This window comes from Pelodiscus sinensis, chromosome 29 (assembly GCF_049634645.1).
Source record: "Pelodiscus sinensis isolate JC-2024 chromosome 29, ASM4963464v1, whole genome shotgun sequence".
Classification (NCBI taxonomy): domain Eukaryota; kingdom Metazoa; phylum Chordata; order Testudines; family Trionychidae; genus Pelodiscus; species Pelodiscus sinensis.
In genome coordinates this window covers 12,488,472-12,509,804 of record NC_134739.1, presented here as the reverse complement: position 1 = coordinate 12,509,804, position 21,333 = coordinate 12,488,472, and the positions used below count along the sequence as shown (strand labels likewise).

The following is a 21,333-nucleotide window of genomic DNA, read 5'->3' as shown; positions in this document are numbered from 1 at the left end:
ATGCACTGTCCCTACCCTGAGCACTAGCTCTGCACTCCCATTGGCTGGGAACATGGTCTGTGGGGCCAGGAGAGGCAGGAAGCTGCCTCAGCCCCCCTGCTGCATCGCTGCCCGGGAATCACTCAAGGTCAGCCCCTCTTGCCCCAACCCTGACCTCCCAAAGCCGGAGCCCCCTCCTACAGCCCAAAGTGCCCATCCTCAGCCCCACCCCGGAGCCCCCACACCAGTCACATTCTGTCGGCTCACGGCATCAACCATTTTCTTCAACCGGGTCATGAAAAAAAGAAGTTTGAAGACCCCTGTGCCACAGTATCCACGGCCGTAGCTGAAGGAAGAAAATGGCAAGAGGTCTTTCCCGGTACAAACTTCTGCCATTCTTTGCTGCCCAGGCCCCAGGTCAGCCGGCTAAGCCAGCTATATGGCAAGTGCCATTGTCGCCACTAGACAGCTGGGAAAACATAAGGGGAGCAATTTCCCTATGCTGAATCAGGGGCACCTGACCCCATGGCTCATATTCAGCCGCGTTCCACGGCAACCCATGACAAATGTTCATAGGAACGTCAAGTTGCCTGAGCCCCTGTTGCAAAAATGCTGCAGAGCTGAATTCTTGTTATTGGCCTTATCTTTCAGGTTGCAATGGAGGGGGTCACACACACACACTCCCACACGTGGAGGGGTGACCAATGGACCCCGCCCCTCCAACTTGGTTCTCTCTGCCCTCCGCACCTGGCTGGCATCTTTCTGGGGGGCAATGCAAGGCCACATGCCCTGCCCAGATTTCTGCCAGTGTTCCCACGGGAAGGTGGCCAGCAGCAGCCTCTGGCACTGGGTGGGAGCTGCCTCCAGCCGCAGGGCTGGGATGATCCGACAGATCTCGTCTCTTTCCCCACGGCTACCGCTCCCAGGCGCTGCTTGTCCCTTCCGACTGAGGCAGGGTCAAAAGGCAGCTCACCCCTCCAGGCTGCTGCTGGCTACCGCCCACCAGCATCACCCAGCCACCTCCTGTCCCCAGGCTACAGTGCAGGCTCCAAGGGGTTAACCCCTCAGGATGCCTTGTGGCCCAGGGATCTCACTGCAGGCGCTGGAGAGGTGGCTCAGCAGGGGGAAATCCCTAAGGAATGGAGCAGCCCTGCGTTCCCTGGGATCAGGACCCAGGGCTGGGGGAAATGAGAGGGGGTGGGGAAGAGGGTGCCAAACCCCCTCCCAGGAGCTGCTGTGGAGCCTGCAGGTTCGGGGTGTGAACAGACTGGAAATCACACCCTACACCCACTACTCCAGAGCTTAGCGGAGGGGAAAAGAGGCTGCCTCGTGCCAGCACGGTGGCACCTGGACAGCACCCTGAAACAGAGGGTCTTGGGCTTTTCCAAGGCACCAGCCCAGCCATGGGCAGCGAGGGAAGGATGGAACCTGCCAGCCATGCCCTAGGTGAGCTCAGTGAGTAGACTGGGGCTGGCTCTCTGCACAGTGCTGGGAGAGGAATGTGGAGAAGTAGGGGGGGGGTCGCCCTAGGAACATGAGTTAGAAAATAAGACCTGGATCCTCAAAGGTGCTTCACTCCATGAAGTGTGGGGCAGAGCTAGAAATGTAACCCACTTCTCCCGAGTCCCACACACGAGCCTAATATTAAGAAAGTATAAAACAAGAAGTCGTCTTGGGACACCTGAGAGACGCACAAAAATAGAGACAATCATGAGCTTTTGAGGATAAAACCCATTTCAGCATTGGTGCTCATCTGAGGAAGTGGATTTTGCCCATGATGCTATATTTTAATGTAAGTCTCTAAGGTACCACAGGACCACGAGTTATTTTTAAAGTTACAGACTAACACGACAGCCCCTCTGAGACCTGTTAAGAAAGTAAATTAGTCCCCTTGATGACAACGGGGTACTCACATGCTTCTGGTTAGGAGCAAACTTTTGCACCTTGCTAAACAAACATCAGAAGTCCATACTCCATTTTCCAAAGTGACTAGTAGCATCATGGCCAGCTTGGAGCACTTTAAAAAGAAGCCTGGGGTTTTTTTTGGGGGGGGGGTTGTTTGTTTGCTTGTTTGTTTGCTCATTTGTTTGCTCTTTGGAGTTTTGTTTGTGTGTTTTTGTTTTAATTCTGTGCACCCACCCGCTGGAAATCAGGCCCCTTAAAACATCTAAAAAAATGGATCTATCCAAAATTACTACTAATGGCTCTGGGAAAAGTTAGGCCAAAATAGCCCTCCCTCAATGGCAGCAAAGCAGGGAAGAGAATTTCCAGTGACCACTGGCTTGCTTTCCATCTCCTGTATTATCACATATTTGGGGCTGAGGGGCAAGAGACAGAAAGTGAAATCCCTCACCGGATGCTGAGGAGGGGCCTTGTTTTATGCACCTGGACATCACACATAGGACAGTATTTGTTGGTCTCCAGGTAGCGGACGATGCAGGTTTTACAGACTAGAGAAAGAAAGACAAAAATAAATGGGGTGAAATCAACATATAGACACACAGAGTGACTATCACCCATGGACAAAGCATCAGCACATGGCCTGAGTACCACTTAAGCACTAGGTATTAAGTCACATTTCGGCACCATATACATCCTACTTAAAAGGTGCCTGAGCAGGATATAACTGGTGCATAATTTGCCCTAGCCCTCCATCCAGGGCTGGCTTTCACCGACAGTGAATTTCTGCACAAGATAATGCTTTACCCTCACTGCCTGGAAAGTAATCTGTGACTGCTTCCATTGAATCCAGCTGTTTATTCCACATTCCCCTCACACCGGTGGTCTCTTATCTGGGCACAGCTGCCCTTACACCTTGCTTCTTTCTGCAGGTACGTTAGAGGAATTCCTAGATTGGAGCAGACCCTGGACCGGTGGCTGGAACTAGATGCTTCAAGGGAAGGAAGAAAACCCCAAAAGTAGGCACATATGGGACAGTCCATCCTACACACTCAGGCTACATCTACACTGAGTTTTTGCGGCAGAAAATATGCTAATGAGGGACTCATTAGCATAACTCACACTCTCATTTGCATATTTCCTGCCAATCCGTTTTTTCACTAGGGGTTTTCGCGCAAAAACAAGCAGTGTGAATGTTTCCTTTTTGTGCAAAAAAAACTTTTTGCACAAGTTCCTTATGCCTCAAAAAAGGAGGTATACTGATCTTGCGCAAAAAGGGGTTTTGAACAAAAAGGAAACGTTCACACCGCTTGTTTCTGCGCAAAAACCTCTACCAAAAAAACAGATCGGCAGGAAATACGCAAATGAGATGGTGACTTATGCTAATGAGTCCCTCATTAGCATATTTTCTGCCGCAAACATTCGTAGTGTAGACGTAGCCTCAGGGTCCATCTACACAGCAGCGTTATTTCAGAATAACTATGAGAGCGTCTACACAGCTAGCCCGTCATTCTGAAATCATTTTGAAATAACAGGCGTCTTATTTCCACGTTGGTAAACTTCATTCCACGAAGAATAACGCCCTTCCAAAATAGCTATTTCCGAATAGCCGTAGTGTGGATACTCGCTGCTTTTTTGAAATAGCTCCTCCCCGGGGCCCTTCAAAGTAATTACTCCCCGGTGCTTCCTGGAGCTCTAAATTGAGGTAGCGCATTCACATTAGGGGAGCCTGCCTCGGACTAATTTCCAGGGTTCCCTGTAGTGTAGACGCGCTATTTCGAAATAAGCTATTTCAAAGTATTTCTTGTGGAATAACTTATTCCGAAATACGCATGCAGTGTAGACATAGCCTGATAGATCTCATTCCAATCTCTAATAAAGAGAATAGCTTAATGTCCCCTGCATAGCTTAATGTCCCCTCTTTCTAAATGTTTGTCATTACTCATTGTAACTGGTTATTCTTGACAATCATCAAAATGTCTTGACTCTTGCTATGGTTTTGGCATTGGTGAATTTGTGAGTTCTACAGTTTAATCCCATGTTGTGTGAAAAAAGGAAGTACCATGCGTCCATTTTCATGTTTCCACCTTTTAAGTACACTGAATGTCCCCTTGAGGAAATCCACGCCTTTGGGTTTCCAGCAGTTTTCCTTGGAAATATGGTAGGATTCTAGCTTCACTCCAATTCACCTCAATATTACTGAGCAAGTAATCTGAGGCCAAAATGACTAGGGGTTTGGGGTGCTTCAATGTTAGGGATATCTAATGTTGCAAGATGACCCAGTTTCCACAAGAGGAAAGCTCTGCTTTTCCTGGAAAAACTACTAGTAAGCTTCTTTAAGGTATCTCTCAGGTTAAGCACCTAAAAAATCACTAGCCACTTTGGAAAAAATCTTGGCCCGTGCAGTTATATTCAGGTGAGCAGCTGGTGAATCTCTCATCACCACCAGGTGGCTTCGGAGTTTAGCCCCCCAAAAGCAGATCTGCCAGGTGGAGTGAAAGAAAATCTCATGTCATTGGAAACAGCTGACTTCCCCAGCCTGTCCCAGTCTAGGCACAGAGGAAACTTACAAGAGTGTAAACATTCCACAATGGTGGTTGCATCTATGAAGTAGCCGCCACACAACGCACACATCAAGTGGGGATTCAGCTCCGTGATCTTGATCCTGGTGGTTCTGTGCATTTTGGATCAGGACCTCAGCAAATCCTCTCTGGAAACAAACACATCCCCGGAGGATCAAGTTAGTAGAATCTCTACAGGACAAATCAACCAGGACAAATCATCCACTGAAGCTAATAATGACAGCATTCCAGAAGCAAATGGCTCAGAAGCTTACAAACCACAGGAGCCTCTGGTTTTAGGATTTATTTCCCCTCCTTCCCCCATACATACCCCTTGTGATCTGGGTTCTGTAGTCAGGCCTTGCAAAACCCATAGAATTGCAACAATGCCCGGAGAAGGAAAACTGAACATGTGTATTTTAACAAAACAAAACACCTCTTTTTTGCTCCCCATAGAGTCACACTGGGACAACTTTACCAGGGGTAGCACCCCCAGTCCAAATGTAATCTTGTGGATGAGACAGATCTGTGTGTTTTCACAGTGCCTACCTCTCGGGGGGCCCAGAAGAGATTGTGTAGTTTGGTTCCCACCACATTATAACTGTAATACTAACACTCACCGAAGAAAATTACCAAAGAGAGAGAGAGAGAGAGAGAGAGATTGATTCAATGGCCCATAGAGATCCTACACTTCATACAGTGAATCTTTTCTTTTTTTACCCTCAAATCCTGACCACAACACATACAAGATAAAGAATTTATTTCGTCATGTGTCTGCAAATGGAGATAAATCAATTCAGAGGAATAACCTGGTGCCATAGCTGGGTATAAAGAAGTGATGCACCTACCACATGTTTAGATTTGGGTAGCGATAGAGGTAAGCAACAGATGCACCGTGCAGGTTTCTGGCTGCTTCCTTAGAGCATGTCTACACAGCAGTGTTATTCCGAACTAACAAAAAGAGCCTCTACACAGCCTACCATTATTTCAAAATAATGGTGAGCTGGAGGATTTCTTACTACAACTCGTGTAACCCTCATTTCACGAGGAGTAAGGGAAGTCGAAGGAAGAGTGTTCTTCCTTCAGTTTCCTGCCGTGTAGAAATTAAGCTATTTTGACTTCAGCTACACAATTGACATAGCCGAAATTGCGTAGCTTAATTCAACTTTTGCCCTGCTGTGTACACATACCCTTAGGCTGTGTCTACACTGGTCACTTATTCCGGAAAATCAGCCGCTTTTCCGGAATAACTTGCCAGCTGTCTACACTGGCCCCTTGAATTTCCGGAAAAGCACTGACGATCTAATGTGAAATCATCAGTGCTTTTCCGGAAAAACTATGCTGCTCCGGGTCGGGCAAAAGTCCTTTTCTGGAAAACTGTTCCGGAAAAGGGCCAGTGTAGACAGCAGAGATTTCTTTTCTGCAAAAAAGCCCCGATCGCGAAAATGACGATCGGGGCTTTTTTGCGGAAAAGCACGTCTACATTGGCACGGACGCTTTTCCGGAAAAAGTGCTTTTCCGGAAAAGCATCCTGCCAATGTAGACGCGCTTTTTCCAGAAATACTTATAATGGAAAACTGTTCCGTTTTAAGCATTTCTGGAAAATCATGCCAGTGTAGACGTAGCCTTAGTGTGTTTCTAAAGTAGGCAGAAAGAATAAGTCAAAACCTAATACACAGTTTTCCCACTCAGGATAATGCACATTCTGGGTGCATCATCACTGCACCCATAGGTCAAAATACGATATGCAATTTGAGCTACACAAATTGTGTATCTTATTTCAATATAATTTTGAAATAAACCACTATTCCGAAACATCCCTTAATCCTTGTGGAATGAGGGTTACAGGGATGTCAGAAAAGCGAGCCTGTTATTTCGAAATAGATTGGTTGGTTCAAAAATAGGGCTGGTACAAAAGACGCGGAATAGCTATCCCGAAATAGCACCACAGTTTAGACATATCCTATGTGGACACAAAGGGCACGTCTAGACTGAGTTACTCTTTTGGGATACCAGAAGTATCCCGAAAGAGCAATGCCGCATCTTTAAAAGTGCCCGCTATTTTCCGAAATAGCAGGTGCACTATTCCGGCATTCCTGTAACACTCATTCCATGAGGGTTAAGGGATTTGCCAGTATAGTGCCTTATTTTGAAATTTGGCACTGTGTAGACAGCGCCAAATTTCAATTTGTACTGTGCGCAGCACGAATTGCGTAGTTTATTCTGACAGAAGGGTGTTGTCTAGACACACCCAAAAATAGAGATTACTAGCTGGAGTTACCTGGCATTGCTTGGGAAACCAGAGGAACAAAATGTAGAAAAACAGTACCCCATTATCTTTTTTTGAATGGTAGAAAAATTGCACTGATTTCTATAGGGATTAAAATATAGGTCCACATCATCCCCAGGTGGAGGGGAGGTTACACACAGCAGGGGCGCTCCAGCTCAACCCAGGTGCTGTGAGAGGCAGGGCGGGTGCCCAAGCTGTTGTGTGTGTGGGGGTCAGGGCACTGTGTGCTGGCACGGGGGGGGGAGAGGGGAGAAAGAGGGTCGCTTATGTAATCTCATGGGCAGGAGGGGGCGAGTCCCAGATAGTGCTGGGGGCTGCCGGTGGTGGGCACGGGACCTAGGGTGGGTGGGGTGGCCCCTGCAGCGCAGCATGGTGGGTTACTTTTTAATTTTTACAGCTTGAGCTCAGGCCGGATGGGGTCCAAATGTACCTTAAAACCTTCTCCTGGATGAAAGGTTATCCCATGCAAAGTTTGGTTGCGTAGCTCTTATAGCGTCCAAGTTATTAGCGCAGAAACTTACAACCATTCTCCTTTCTATATTAGATTATAGGAACAGTGTGATTAAATGGAGTCACTCAATGGGGAATGCCCCAAACCCTGCTCAATTATATTGAATTAATAAGCATTAATCATAACAAAAACAAAGTTCCTGATGGCTCGTCGGGCGCTAACAATAAACTTCTCTTCCTCCAACTGGAGTTCTCCCACCATATGCTCAACACACAGAACCTCCCTGCAGCCTTCTCTCAGCTGTTGGCTTGAGGCGATCCTCTAACCCTCTTTTTGGGTGTTCCACTTGGGCGACCCTGAGGGAGGAGGAGAATGCTCAAAAAAAAAGGCAGCAAAGCCTAGAAGCAGAGGGTCCCTGCATCAGTTTTCACCTGGCTTCTGGCTACCCACGTGTCCTCCTCTTTAATTCTTCCCCTCCCTGCTGCTCACGCTGGATACCAAAGCAGAGGGGAGATTTCACTTTCTTTCGTGGTCTCCCCTTCCCCTCCTCATACTTCTCCACACCCCACACCCACTCCCAGCCACCCCTACCCCTCCGACCCCAGAAAAGCAATGGTCCGGAACAAAGCTGATAAATGGTCTAATTGAGCATTAACCTGCCCTTCATTAAACGCACAAGGCTGGAGAAAGGCAGCCCTCAGATGACTGTGTGTACCTAACAGCCAGCCCGAAAGGACACGCGTGTCATATCACGCCTCATACCTGCCTTTCTCAGTGCACAAGGTACGCCCAGAGTGAACGAGCATGGAATAGGCCCCACCAGGGCTGACTTATCCATTAGGCACAGTGCCTAGGGCCCACATACTTTTAGGGGCCCATGAAAATGTTTTAATTTCTTTTAAAATCAGAAGGGAAAAAAATGAACTTATAAGGTCGAAGAAAATGTTTTCATTTTTTTCCCCACATCAGAAAAAAATGAAACTCTTAGGGCCCACGAAAATCCATTAAGTTTTGCCTAAAACAGAAAAAAATAAAATGTTGAAGTATTTAAAGTAATAATTTTGAATATTAGTATTATTATGGTGGGAGGGGCCCACGAAGGCAAAAGTACCTAGGGCCCACGAAAGTCATAATGCAGCCCTGAGCTCTACCCATACACCCTGCGTGTCTCTGTGTGTGCGTATTAATCATATACACACGTGGAGCAGTTTCCCTCCTCAAGGCTCCCTAGCGAGGCGCACAAACCCAGCACAACCTCCAGGGCGCAGATCCGCTGGCCATGCACAGAAAAACTGCGGGTCTGGGCAGCGCAGGACTTTCGCAGGGCAGCCAGTCTGTGCGTCGGCTTTGCAGACTGCGAGCGCGCCATCTACATCACGTTTGCACGGGACCATGCAGAGGCCAGCTGGCCCAGAGGCACACACGTGTCCTGGGCACCCCACACACGCCCATCTCCAAACACATTTCGTGCCGAAAAGCCTCCCTTCGTGCGCGCTGTTGGTCACGCCACACCCACTCCAGACAGTCTCCAGAACGCGTCTACTGTCCCACCCAACCCACACAAGGAGCACACAGGCTAGGCATATATATGAGGGGGGGTTTCATTGCAGCCGAACCGGGGAGCGCCAAAAGCCCCCCCCCTTCTCCGTGGCCAATGGCGCGGCGGGGACATACCGCAGACAATGCCCGTTGGCACGGCTGGAAATACCTTTGCGGCCCCCTCCCCTCCCCTCCCCTCCCCTCCTGCACCGCGCGGATCGCCGCGGGAACGGGGCATCGATCCGGATCATCCGCCTGACAGCCACGGCTCAAGGCGGGGGGAGGGAGCGGGACAAGCCCTGGCTGGCTCCTTCTCTCCCCCCACCCCAAGATCGGGCTCCCCGCTCCCGAGCGCAGCCCCTTTCCGCTACGAGCGGGCAAACCGGCTCCCCCGAGCAAAGCCAGCGGGCCCCGCGAGCGGGGGAGGGTATTTAAATTGCTGGATACAGCTGGATGCGGGGGGGGGGGGGGGAAAGGGGAGGACTGGACGACGGCGCGACCCGCATTTAAAGGGACAGACGCCTCCTCCGAGGAAATCCAGGCAGGGAAAAGGGAGCGAGTGTTCCCAGCCACAAATAAATCCGGAGCCACTCGCCTCCGGAGACCCCCCCTCCCCCAATATCTGCCAAAAGCAAGAGAAAGGGAATGCGGGGGGGGGGCTTGCCTGGACTTCAGGGTGGAGTTAACCCCCCCCCCCGTATTTCCTACGCGAAAAGAAATCTGCCCTTGAGGGGGTGTCTCCTAAACAGCTCAAAGACCCCCCTCCCCCCCCAGCTTCAACCGGTGCGGCTCCCTTGTCTGCATCTCCCCCCCCCCCCCCCCCGCGCGTTTATTTATGCGTTTTAATCCGAGCGCATTTTATTTTTACAGGCATTTTCAGCCAGGGCCTCGTGGTTTCTATAGAGACTCCGGAGCCGGCGTTTGGCCGCTTGCCAGTGACACAGCACACACCTAATTAAGCCCAGAGATGAATTTAACAATTGTTACCTGGAGCGGCGCCCGCGCGTGAAGGGTGTGGGTGGAGGTCGGGAACGCGCGTGGGGCTGGTTTTGGCTTGTCACAGCCAGGCACCCAAATACAGATGGGGGGGAATGAACAGTTTGCAACTGGCTCGCAGGGAGGCGTTTGCTTTGCGTCCGGGGGAGGTGTGGGGGGGCAGTTCAGATATATTTTTAAAAGTGTGTCCACCGATGCAGCCCCCCCTCCCGGGAGAGAGCGGGTGTGATATTTACGTGGAAAAGCAGAAGGCAACTGAAGGAGGAAAAGAAAAACAAAACCCGGGTGCTAGGCACAGCAATAAACACCGGGCAGAACTGTAAATCGTGGGAACACAGAACTTGTCTGCAGGGCTCCCCGCCCCCCACGTGCACCCCCCCCCCCCCAAGAAGGCGACCTGGAAAGGAAAAGCAAAGCCCATTTTGCATGCCGAGTTTTACCCCCTGCTAAATAACCGGGGGGGGGGGGGGGTTACTCTGCACTCCCTCTGGGAAACTCACCGCCTCGCGATGCAACCAAGGGCAGAGAGATGCGGGAAGTCGCAGATGTCAATGTAATTGCTGGTCTAGATTTTATTCCCCCGCTCCCCCTCGCACCCCCGGCCCGCTCCCCTTTACTTTCCTATTTACGATAGGAGACGTTCTCGCTGGGGCCCCCAATCGCTGCCGTTTTATTGTTTCTATGGTAACTCCTAGACGTGGCGAGAAGCCAGAATATTATTACAACCATCCGAGGCGGAGCGAGGGGCTGAAATAAAATCTGTGTCAGGGCAAATGAGTTTGTAAGTGACGTCAATCGGAGGCCAGACTGTTAGGAACACACACACACACACACACACACACACACACACACCTACCTACCTACCTACCTTTGTGGCTCTTCCAAATGCAATATTTCTGTCTTAACAAGTCTCTCCCCCCCCGGGAGTGGAGGGGTTGGGATTGAAAGAACAAAAAACCCTGAATCTTCTCTGCAGATTTTAATCCAGACATCGCCTGCCTCTCTACCAGGCAGAGTACAGTGAGTCAAGGGAAGCAACAGGGAAAGGGGGTTACCACTGACAAGGAGAACCTTTGGGTAGGTCTGCACTGCAGAGTTTTTCCCAGATACCCGAGGTATCACTTTTTTGGCATCCCTGTAAACCTGGTTTATAAGAAAGAAGGGATGTTCTGAAAAAAGGGGGGTTTTCTGACATTTGGCTGGGTGTAGATGGGCCAAATGTCGGAAAAGCCTCTTCCAAAAAAACCAGCAGAAAAAGATACACAAATTGTAGTTGTGTAGCTTTTTTCAGAAGAACGGTGTAGTGTGGACATAACCTTTGTAAAGAAGAGGGGCAAACACAGGTGTGCCTACACTGCACAGTAGCCCAAAATGAGCTAAGCAAATTGATCTACATCAATTACTTACCTTATTTAGAAATTAGCAGCGCCTACACGGCACTTATTTCAAAACAGGGCACTCTTCCTCTGATTTCCCTTACTCCTGGTACAATGAGGGTTACAGGACTCCGAGTAAGGAGTCCTCCAGTGTGACAGTATTTTGACATTTTGGCTGTGTAGATGCCGACTACGTTATTTCGAAATAACGCTAGTTATTTTGAAACTGTGTAGCCTGGCCCTTACTCCTCTGGAATGAGGTTTACAGGGAGGTTGGAATAAGGAGCCCATTATATTTCGAAATAGCACTGCCGGTGTGGAGGGACTATTTAACATGCATAAAAGATTTCCATAGGGCGAATGATCAAACTTCCAGGCAAAGGTGAGGAGAAAAATGTCTCCCGCCCCTGGTCTCAGCAGACAAGCAAGAAAGGAGAGAAACCGAGACAAATCCGCAGCACAGAGGTGGCTGTGTTTAAGGGGGAAGGAGCCGAGGAGAAATTGGGCTCTAGCTATGGCTAAAAACACTCCCCCCTTTCTCTCTTCAGTGTAGGAGAGTCGGGGAGCAAGCTTGTTTGAGGGCCTGCTGGCTAGGAGTAGCCCTAGGAGCATGATGAGTGCGTGGGGTGTAAGCAACAGAATCGACAGGCCGGTGGATTTTTGGGAAGGCCTGTTCTGATTTCCCCACTGGGCTGGGTCTTTGCTTCCCCGCGCACCCCACTTTCCCCCAGCCCCTTTGTGGGTTCCTGCAGCGAAAGGCACCTGGGGCTCCCCCCTTCGCGGTCCTCTTGGCTTCCATTCCCCCCCCCCCCATTGCATTTAATAGCAGCCAGTCTCCCTCCTCCCCCCTCCCTTCCAGCCTCAGCATCATCAAGGTAGCTCTCCGGAGCAAGTACCTCCCGGACCCTTCCCAAGTCGCAGGTGACGTTGAGGCTGCTGATAGGCTCCGCCTGCTCTGGTTTCTATAGTTACGAGCAGGGTAACAGCTGGCAAGATGCCAACACCAACAGCCCAGCCAAGGCTTGGGGAGGGGGGGCGGGTGTTGACCGGCTTGGTGCACCTGAAACCCAATCCCCCTCCAGCGGCGCGGGCCCGCGCCGGGCGATGAGTTCTCCAGGTCCCCCTGCCTCGCGAGCCTGCTGGAGTTTGATTTCCTCCGCCCAGCCCAGCAAATGGCGCCCCGGGTCTCCCGGGGAGCGAGGGAAGGTGGAGGGGAGGGAGCCGCCAGCACAAACCGGTTTTAATAACACGGAGGGTCCTCAGGATTTCGTGACTCAGATGTGGCCGGCGCTTGTGAAGTCTCCTTTAAAAAGATCATGCACCCCCTACAGCTCCCTTAGCCGCCCTGACCTTTTCCCCACCCACCCCACCCCACCCCCGCGAAAATAAATACACTTCCTCCTCCCCCACGCCCAGCATCCGTCCCCCACCCCCTACCCTTCCTGTGTACCCCCCTTTTCAAAATACTGTTAGCATCTCTGACGCATGTTCCCCTTTCTACGCCCTCACCAAGGGCAGGTCACATTTAACCTGACGCCTTTCCCTTTCAAATATTAACTCCGCAGGGACCTGAAAGAGAAGGGTCGGTGATGGAACTGGGAGAGGAGCGATTTGCTTCCCCCCCCCCACACACACACACCCCTACTTTATTTACTTCCCTGCTGCCTCAGTTTCCCCACCCCCGCACCTGGGAGTCATGATGCTTTCCCCGCCTGGCAGGGGTGCTGCCAAAGAGGAGTCATTTCATATTCCTAACAGGAAGCTGCTTTGATGGAACTGTCGGAGGCATCCCTCCCACAGCACCCCGGGCACATCCCCCCCAAATCCAAACCCCCAGATCCCGCCACATCTCCTCGGGCTACCTTCCCTGCACAGCTCCGCTAGTTTCTCTCCCTCTGGGTCAAGTTTTTTGAGCAGAAACATCCAGATCTTTCTAACTCCTGGCTCCTCGGGGTGGGCAGGAAACCAATATATCGATTGGCAATTGCAGACAGGCACCATCTGCCACCAGACAAGACGAGGACAGCTGGCTAACCAAACGCTCATTGGAAAATATAATGGCATATACTTTTATTTATTTATTTTGTTGCAACATAGGCACGCCTGCATCACACAAAGAGACACCGGCGCAGAGGCTGACTGCGCCTCTGCTGGCAGTGGGCATCGAAGCCCGACAAGTCCCCTTTCCGATTTACGAAGTACGCGCGACACGGGGGGTTTACATCAGGGGTGGGAATTTAGGGCCCCGGGGCCAGAACCCGGGGTTCAGGGCTCCTCCCCCCACCCCCGAGCATTGGGAAGCCCGCGCTGGCGCTCCAGCCCCCGCTGTCCCCCGCCCGACTGATTTTTCTAAGGATCAGCGGCCCCCAACCCAAAAAAAGGTTCCCCACCCGGGTTTACACGATGCACGGGGGCACGTGACCTCAGATGTGGATCTGGATTTAAAATCTCGATCAGGCTCCAGAATCAGAGCAATCCCTCTCTCTATCGCTTTCTCTTGCAATTGCCAAACCATTTTGCTGCGCTGCCTTTGCCTCGCAAGAAAGACAGTCAGTGCCATCCTCTTGGGTTAGAAAAAACCGCCGTGAAAGCAGACAATCATTGCGAGACGTAGATTATTCCTCCCATGGAAATACATTCTGTGGCATGTAGATTTCCTGCAAAACGCTGAGGGTTCTGCATCCTGCTTTGCACCCGTAGCTGCTGGTGCCTGTTTTTGTTTTGTTTTGTTTTTTTTAAAGTTTCCACCTTCTTTATGACCAGAAGACGTTTGCAAAGGTTTTACAACTTTTAAAACAGATTTGGCAAAAGGGGGAGGGAAAGAACGACTCTCATTTTTACCCTGAAATTTGATTGGGTCTTAGAATAAGAATCGGACCATTGAAAATGTAGAGGGGAAGGCAAAATTCTCCCAAGAAAAATAACAGCGAAGAAACTAAAACCCGGCTGGAGAGTTGGGGTGCTTTAATTATGGGGGTGACCTCCTCCAGCCATAACGAGAGAAGAGAGGTCCCGACTTTCTGAAGACTACACCCGCTGAACCTTTCTCCAGTCGGACACCCAAAACCACTTGCAAATCGCAGCTAAAGTCTGCAGAGTCAAAGTCTCCGAGTGAACATCCTCGGTTCTTTTTTTTCTTTTCTAACCCCCCTCCCACTCCCACACAACTTCCTGGCCAAAAGCCAGGGACCAAATTGTCTGGTTTCTGCAGCATCCCTAAGAAGCAATGTCTAACCCACCCCCCTACCTCTCCGCTCAAGGAACCTCTATTTCCTGATCCTCCACTCCCCAGCTATCAAATCGGAAATGATTCTCTGGGGCTTCCCCCCTCAGATAAATAACCACAACAACATTCATAAACCAGAAGACTCCAACGCGAGGTGGTTTTCACACGAGAGAGGGGCGCCTGGACCCCTTAGGACAAGCCAAACCCACATACACAGGAGAGCTGAAATGAGATAGATTTCTGCTTCTGAACCTGCCAGTGACCCGTGAACCAACTCCTCAATGTTAAGGGCAGCTTTAAGGTATTTTCCACCCTCTTCCTCTCCTCCCTCCCCCCGCGATGGGGTCATTTCAGCAGCGATGGAGAATTAAGCAGTGAGGAGACACACACACACACACACACACACACACGTCCCTTTCCTCACAACCAGGAAAATATTTGTACAGATGTAACCAAAACAGCTGTTTGTGGCTGATCTTCACACACACATACACACCCTCCCCCAACTCAGTGCAGCTGTGGACAATCACACACACACACACACACACACACACACACCCTCCCCCAACGCAGTGCAGCTGTGGACAATCACACACACACACACACACCCTCCCTCCCCCAACTGAGTGCAACTCTGGACGATTCTGATCCGCGATGGAGACAGGAAAGGCAGCATCTGACCATGAATGCTGCTTTATACAAGCAAAGAGGAGCCTTTCCGCAGACCCGGCCCCCAAACTGGATTTGAGGCGGTGGGGGAAGAGAGGAAACAGTGAGTAATTGAGTGGAAAAGCCAGTCAGAGCAGCATTCGCCGGCTAGTCCTCCTTGCTTTCTCGGAGCTATAAATAAAAAATAAACCAGCTACCAAGCACCCCTACGCAGCTGAATGGAACACTGCGTGCTAAGTTAACCATCACTTGCCTGCAGGGGAAATGTAGGGTAGCATTACTCAGCAGTTATATACAAAGGGCCTGATTCTGCACCATTTTACACCGGTTTAACCCTAGAATCAGTCAATGAAGTTGCTATAGATTTAGAGGAATCAAACTGGGCTTTTCTATATTTCAGGGAACAGGCGGCAGTTCAGAAACTTCTGAAACATCATTTCTTAATTTTGTTTTTCCATATAAGATCAGTGTTTTATTTGGAGAGTCCCGTTTCCTACCTTCGCCTGCACCCCTGTCCTAACCAAACTCCCCACGGCCACATTCTGCTTTGAGGTACTTTCGGGAGTTATTCTTTAGAAATAAGTTACCTCTGCCTACTAGCCCCCAAAATAAATTACTTCGAACTAAAAACTCCCATAGTCCGGAATAATTTATTTCCGGAGTTATGAGTACGAAGTGACATATTCCGAAATAATAACTCTCGAAAATAAGTTATTTCGAAATGATTTCCTAGTGTAGACAAAATCCGCTCTTGGAAATGTTGCCAGAAAATCCCTGCAGTCAATGCTAAGGCAAACAGGTACCAGCAAGCCCTCTTTGTCCATCATGTGCTCCGACAAAACTTATATTGTCTTCTGCAGTTTAACCAAATAGGATCGGGGCCCCACACTTTTTAAATGCTGTTTGGGGGTTGTTCTATTCACGTTTTCTCTCTAAAGTTCTCCCAAGGAATTTTGGATTAAAAAAATCCAAGAGCTCTTTTTCCAGCTTTACATTTTATAATGTCAGGGAGAGAGCCTTTCTTTCTTTCTTTCTTTCTTTCTTTCTTTCTTTCTTTCTTTCTTTCTTTCTTTCTTTCTTTCTTTCTTTCTTTCTTTCTTTCTGTGTTTTAATTACTCAACAGAGGAGAACGAAACAGAATCAATAAAAAAAACCTCATCTGACTGCTGAAGTTTCTCCATCCCCCGAAGAGGGATTCCTACAGAATCTAGCGGTTGTGAGAGTCCCGGACATGTATTTGTTTGTAATTAAGTATATTTCCAGGGGTAAGGGGAACCTTGGAACTACACATGTTGGTGACAAGCATATTGGCTGAAGACGACTGGGACCGTTTGGAGGCTGAGTTGTGTCAGACACCACAATCAATGACGTGAGAGCAAATTCCCACAGTCCATCTGCCTGTGTAAATCACTGGCATCTAGAGAAGCGCTGCCAAATATTCAAAAGGGCTCCTGATTTTCGAGTGCACAGAACCAGATTTTCCAAGGAGCCCAGCTCATCTTTAGGTTCTATATCTGAACACGATTTTCAACCAAAATTGTTTTTTAAAAACATATGCGGAGTCCATCAACCAGCATGAAAATCTGGCCGCTTATTTTGGTGCCTGCGTAAGAGCTAAGTTCTTTTGAAAATCTGGCGCAGGGTGCTCCGTCTGGACTAGTGGTGCAGTGTGGGTAAATACAGGTATCTGGCATACCCTCACTTTTTATTTTGGAAGACATGGGGCGGGGGAGGAATGATGCTCCAGTGGAAAACTAACTCTCCTCTGCTTCGCTCCCAGTTCACAGAATCAACTCCAGCCTCTTGCCCAAAGCAGGACCAATCCCAACTAAATCAACCAAGCCCTTTTGGCGCCGGCTAGCTTTCTGCGCCTGTCTCCCGGGGAGGGTCCAAATACGGGAGAAATTTATTTTATTTTATGTATTTATTTATTTTGGTGGTTGATGCAGGTTTTAAAATGAATGCCCCCCCGCGGGGGAGGGGGAGAGGGAAAACGACTTTGGAGTGTCAAGGTTTGATCTTTGCTTGCTGGGGAAATGATGTTTGTTTTGTTTTGTTTTGTCTTTCCACGCGGGACAGTGAATCTTTCCGGCTAGGCCTGGCACTGGACGTTTAAATTGTGCCCAAGACACCCCGAGGGAATGGGCCATGGTTCGTCGGAAAGGAACAGAACCGGGGAAGATTTCTGTGTTTCCCCAGGTGACAATTCGCACCACCCGAAACCTGGGGCGGCTGGTCTGTGAACTCAGCTCGGAGCTTCAACCTAAGGGATTGAATTTCACCCGGACAGGAGTTCTTCCCCCCCTGCCAGGCCGGCCAGGACAGCGGCTGCAAAGGAAGGCGACCGGATTTGGGGTGCAAGGGGAGGTCATGTCAAAGTCACCCATGACTTCTAGCCCTAAATCTTTCATCACACCGAACCCCACCGTATTTCCTTGCGCCATCTCTGCTCACGCTAAAAGTCGATTCTCCCGTCAGCTGTCATCCCGCCTTCCTGCCTGCCCCGGCTCAGAAACAACCCCCATCGATCCGTTGTCATGTCATTCTGAAACTTGCCAAGTAAGGGGGGACCCCTTCCAGCAAAGCAGACACGAGACGTCTTCTCCCTTCCCCCTAGCCCCAGCCCCACAGCCCTTCAAGCTGCGAATCAGCGCTAACTACTCACCCTCCGCCCTGCACACAACCCCACTAGGCGCAACCCTGCCGCGCACAAAGCAGCTGCCCCTGCAGACGCGCAAGACGCCAAGGCGCGCAAGGAGGTGGAGGGGGTGTGGTCTAAGCCACGTGGGTAGTCACCTGGGCCGGGGAAGAACACACTGACACCTCTCCGGCCACTCCAATCAGTGCCAGCATTCCACAATCGAACGGGCTCCATTCACAACTTAAGATCCCCTCACCCCGCCCCCCCCCCCCCCCCACTCGCGAGCAGGACTATAGTCCAGGCTGCGAAGAAGCCTGAATCTTGAACTCGGGGCTCCGATGCCAAAGGACAAAACCAGTCCATTCCCCCTCAAGAACTGGCTCGCTACCACAAAAGCCCCTTGCCACCAGATTTCTCCTCTTCCTCCTTTATCTGCGCCCCAACAACTCATCAGAATCAATCTCTTTTGCAGATTTGGGGGGGGGGGTCACACCAGGGTTATTTTACGTGTCCTTTTCTCTCTCTCTCTCTCTCTCTCCAGACAAAGCAGTCTTTGTGCGCAGACTCCCCATCATGATGATAATACAATCTGGGGTGAGAGGGGGGACATACTTCCATCCCATTACTCTAGGGATGAGGCGATAGCTAAACTGGAGTGGGGGGAAGGAAGCTACATAATTATAAAACCTTCCCTGTATACCAGACATTTCGCCCCAAAATATGTGCCCTGCAGAGAGGGCTGCACAGACAAAGATAAAGTAACTCTTCAATGGGAAGAGGGGGTGTATTCTGTCTATAACCCCCCCCCTTCCCAAGAACGCTGGAGGAAAATCTATAGAAACAGGGCTCTTTCTCATTGAATCTTGGAGGGACTGAGAAGTCTCTATTCTGTCTGTGTAAGAAGAACGGAGGGGCCTTTAATGAAAAGAAGGCGACCTGGAAACGAGGAAGGGAGAGAAAACCACTTTTCTGCTCATGCCCCCCCCCTCCCCGCCAAGCTTGTGGGCTCATTTGGATATTCTATTGCAATCTATTATTCATCAGGCAGTGGAGGGGCGATCCGTGCTAATTAGCTGCTTGAGGTGTCCACGTATTAGGCAGGGAGAAAGGCAGAAAAGGACCCAGAGGGATCTGAATGGAAATGGGGGATTTTTTGTGTTGGCTGGGGGGTGAGGCGTGAGGGGGGGGAGATGAGGTGCAAAGTGGATTTTAATTCACCGCGCGCACGTTTCAGATCTCTCTGATCTAAAGACCCCGGCCCTCCCGCCCCCCTTCGGGTGGTTTCGTTTGACTTCCCTATTGATTCGCCAAACATCGCGACAATTAAAACCAAATGAAAGATCCCCACTCCCAGGAGTTCCCCTGGACTCTGGCAGCGACTTCACCCCCATTCCCTCCCCTCCTCCCCCCGGGATTTCCTGGCGTCGCAAGCCCCCTCCGGGAGTGTGGAGCGGTGTGGGGACGGCAAACGATTTTGTTTTTTATGGATTGATTGCAGCACAAGCTGATGGGACCCAGATGACTTCGGGAATGACAGAAAAACAAGGACACTCCCCCCCAGCCCCTTCCCTCTCCGCACACACAGCCCCTCTGCTCCCTGTCCGTCCCCTCGGGGCTCCCGTTCTCGGCTCTGGAATCCCGAGGGGGGCGCATCGGAACAATACAGCCCTTCTTGGGGTCCTTCCCCACATCCATGGTCTGGCCAAACGCGGAGGCACCGCGCCATATTGCTCCAAGATTTCAGCTCCTCCGACGCACGCCCCTTCGGTGCCACCCTTGGGCATGACTTGCGCACCCACTGCTCTTTGCGCGCCTATCATGTTGGCGATCCCGGGGGAGGGTAGTTCTGGGGCTTTGGGGGAGCTAGACTTGGCAGGCTGCTGTCAAAGCGCGTTCCCTCTCCCCTCACCCCCTTCTGCCTTGCCCGACATACCAGGAGGGCAGCCCCCGCTCAGCTACCCCAGCATCCTGGCGTCGGGACCAAAGGAAAAGGGGGGGAAGAAGGGATCCAAAAAGTTAGGCCAACTGGAGAGGGAGAGGTCGGGAACCCGACAGCGGCGGCTGCCAAGAATCAGCGGCGGAGGAAGAAGCCAAGCAAGCGGGGCACGGAGGAGCAGAAAGAGGAGAGGAGGTGGGGGGGGGGGGGGCAGATGAACTGCCATGTCTGGGGGGGGGAGGGGATCTCATGCAAATTCTCTGCCCCCCCCCCCTGCAAACCCAGCCAGAAAAGCAGCAGCAGCACAAAGAGAGAGATCGGGAAGCCAGGCAGGGGATGGCTAGCAAATAAACCGATCGGCCATCTTGAAAGCAGAGAGAGAAAGAGAGCGGAAAAAAAATAGAAAAGGAAGGAAGAAAAAGCCACACACACCCCCGAAAAGGGATGTCACAGAAACCGAGGCCGGGAGACTGCAGCATGGACCTCAGCCTGGAGTCGTTCTCCCTGGGGGGGTGTCTATGCCCTCCCTCTCCGCCCCCCAGCACCCACAGGGCAAAAGGGATTTTAAGGGGAGGTGCGTCCCTACCTGATCCGGATCTTTCCGGGGGGGCGAGCAGGGTTGGAAAACAGCGAGCTCCCCCAGGCCCCCCCTTGCTGCCTCTTTTTTTGTGCGCGTGCGGGGCGCTCGAGCCGCGGAGCTGCCAGAAACGCGTCTGTGCAGCTGCGGATGGGATCTGCTGGGAGGGGGGGGGCGCAAAATGGCTTTTTTTCCCCTTCCAGACCAGCGCTTGGCCCCGCCCCCTTTTGCCTCACGTGATCTCATTCCTTTAGGGTGTTTGCAGAGGGGCTGAGGTGCAAGCCAGGGAGGAGGGGGAGACAAAAACTGAGATTTGCTCTGCGCCCCTCCCTAGACATCTCACCCCCCCCCCCCCCAGCCACGGAGCATCCGGCAATGCACAAGCGGGAGCGCAGCGCCCAGGCAAACACCATCCCCGAGCCCAGTGGCTGCCAAGTGTGAAGTGCCAAGCAGAACAAAAGCGCCCCCCCTTCCCTCTCCCGGAGAGGGGGTAGAGAGGGGGGGCTGGCAATCCGTCGGCATCACAGAGAAATCACACGTGGAAAGAACGCGGCGGTGGGAAGGGGCGAGGTCCACGGGAAACCGAATTCCTACCTGGCTCCCCGGATTTTGCCTGCCAGTCTCCCTCCCCATCGCCACTGGGGGTGGGGGGAGGGAAAAACCCCAGCATCTGATCCACGCTGCCGTAGCAAGTTAAGCTCGGTTTCGTTGCAGTCTCGTGTGTGTGTGTCTGTGTGTGTACCAGGCGCTAGAGAGCGATACCGCCTCTCTCCGCTTTGTATCCGTTCACACACCCGACGAGCCTCGCGTAGAGTCCGCGGCGTAAGTGAAATCTATTTAAACGGCGCTGACACAAAGGCAGAGACACCAGCACACAACACACTGTACAGTTATGCGTCCACACACACCGCCGGGGGGAAATCTTCCTTCCCCGACACTCTCCCAAACGGGTCTTGCGAGCTGACTCCCAACACATCCAACAAACAAAATCCGATGTGATCCAATAAATACCGCCAAGGGGTGTATGCGTCGTAGGGGGGTTGTTTGCGCTCTGGCGAAAAGCAGGGCGCTATTCTTGTCCCCCCCCCAAAAAAAAAAAAACAACAACTTTGTCATCCAAACCCAACGCGTTCAAGACCGAACCCACCACCGGCCGGCCGCTGTTTCTGCTGAAGTTTGGGCAAGTCCAGTTT

At 51.2% G+C, this 21,333-nt stretch overlaps 1 protein-coding gene and 1 long non-coding RNA gene across 5 annotated transcripts in view; one reads left to right on the top strand and one right to left on the bottom strand.

Annotated features, from left to right (window-relative positions):
• The window catches only part of PCGF2 (polycomb group ring finger 2), a 50,344-nt gene extending 29,220 nt beyond the window's left edge, over positions 1-21,124 (bottom strand). The window contains exons 1-3 of one of the 4 annotated variants that reach the window (XM_075911711.1): positions 20,735-21,124; positions 4,449-4,588; positions 2,333-2,429 (exon numbers count right to left, since the gene is read on the bottom strand). In XM_075911711.1, the coding sequence (XP_075767826.1) occupies positions 2,333-2,429; positions 4,449-4,560 (209 nt within the window). In that variant the 5' untranslated portion in view covers positions 4,561-4,588; positions 20,735-21,124. Of the gene's footprint in view, positions 1-2,332; positions 2,430-4,448; positions 4,589-8,854; positions 9,115-20,149; positions 20,352-20,734 lie in introns of those variants that run through there. The other 3 variants (XM_075911713.1, XM_075911710.1, XM_075911712.1) reach the window with 3 other exon arrangements.
• On the top strand, positions 14,987-17,201 carry LOC142821031 (uncharacterized). The gene is made up of 3 exons (XR_012898083.1): positions 14,987-15,089; positions 16,250-16,355; positions 17,066-17,201. It is a non-coding gene; the product is annotated as an uncharacterized LOC142821031 (long non-coding RNA).
• Positions 21,125-21,333: the final 209 nt, after the last annotated feature.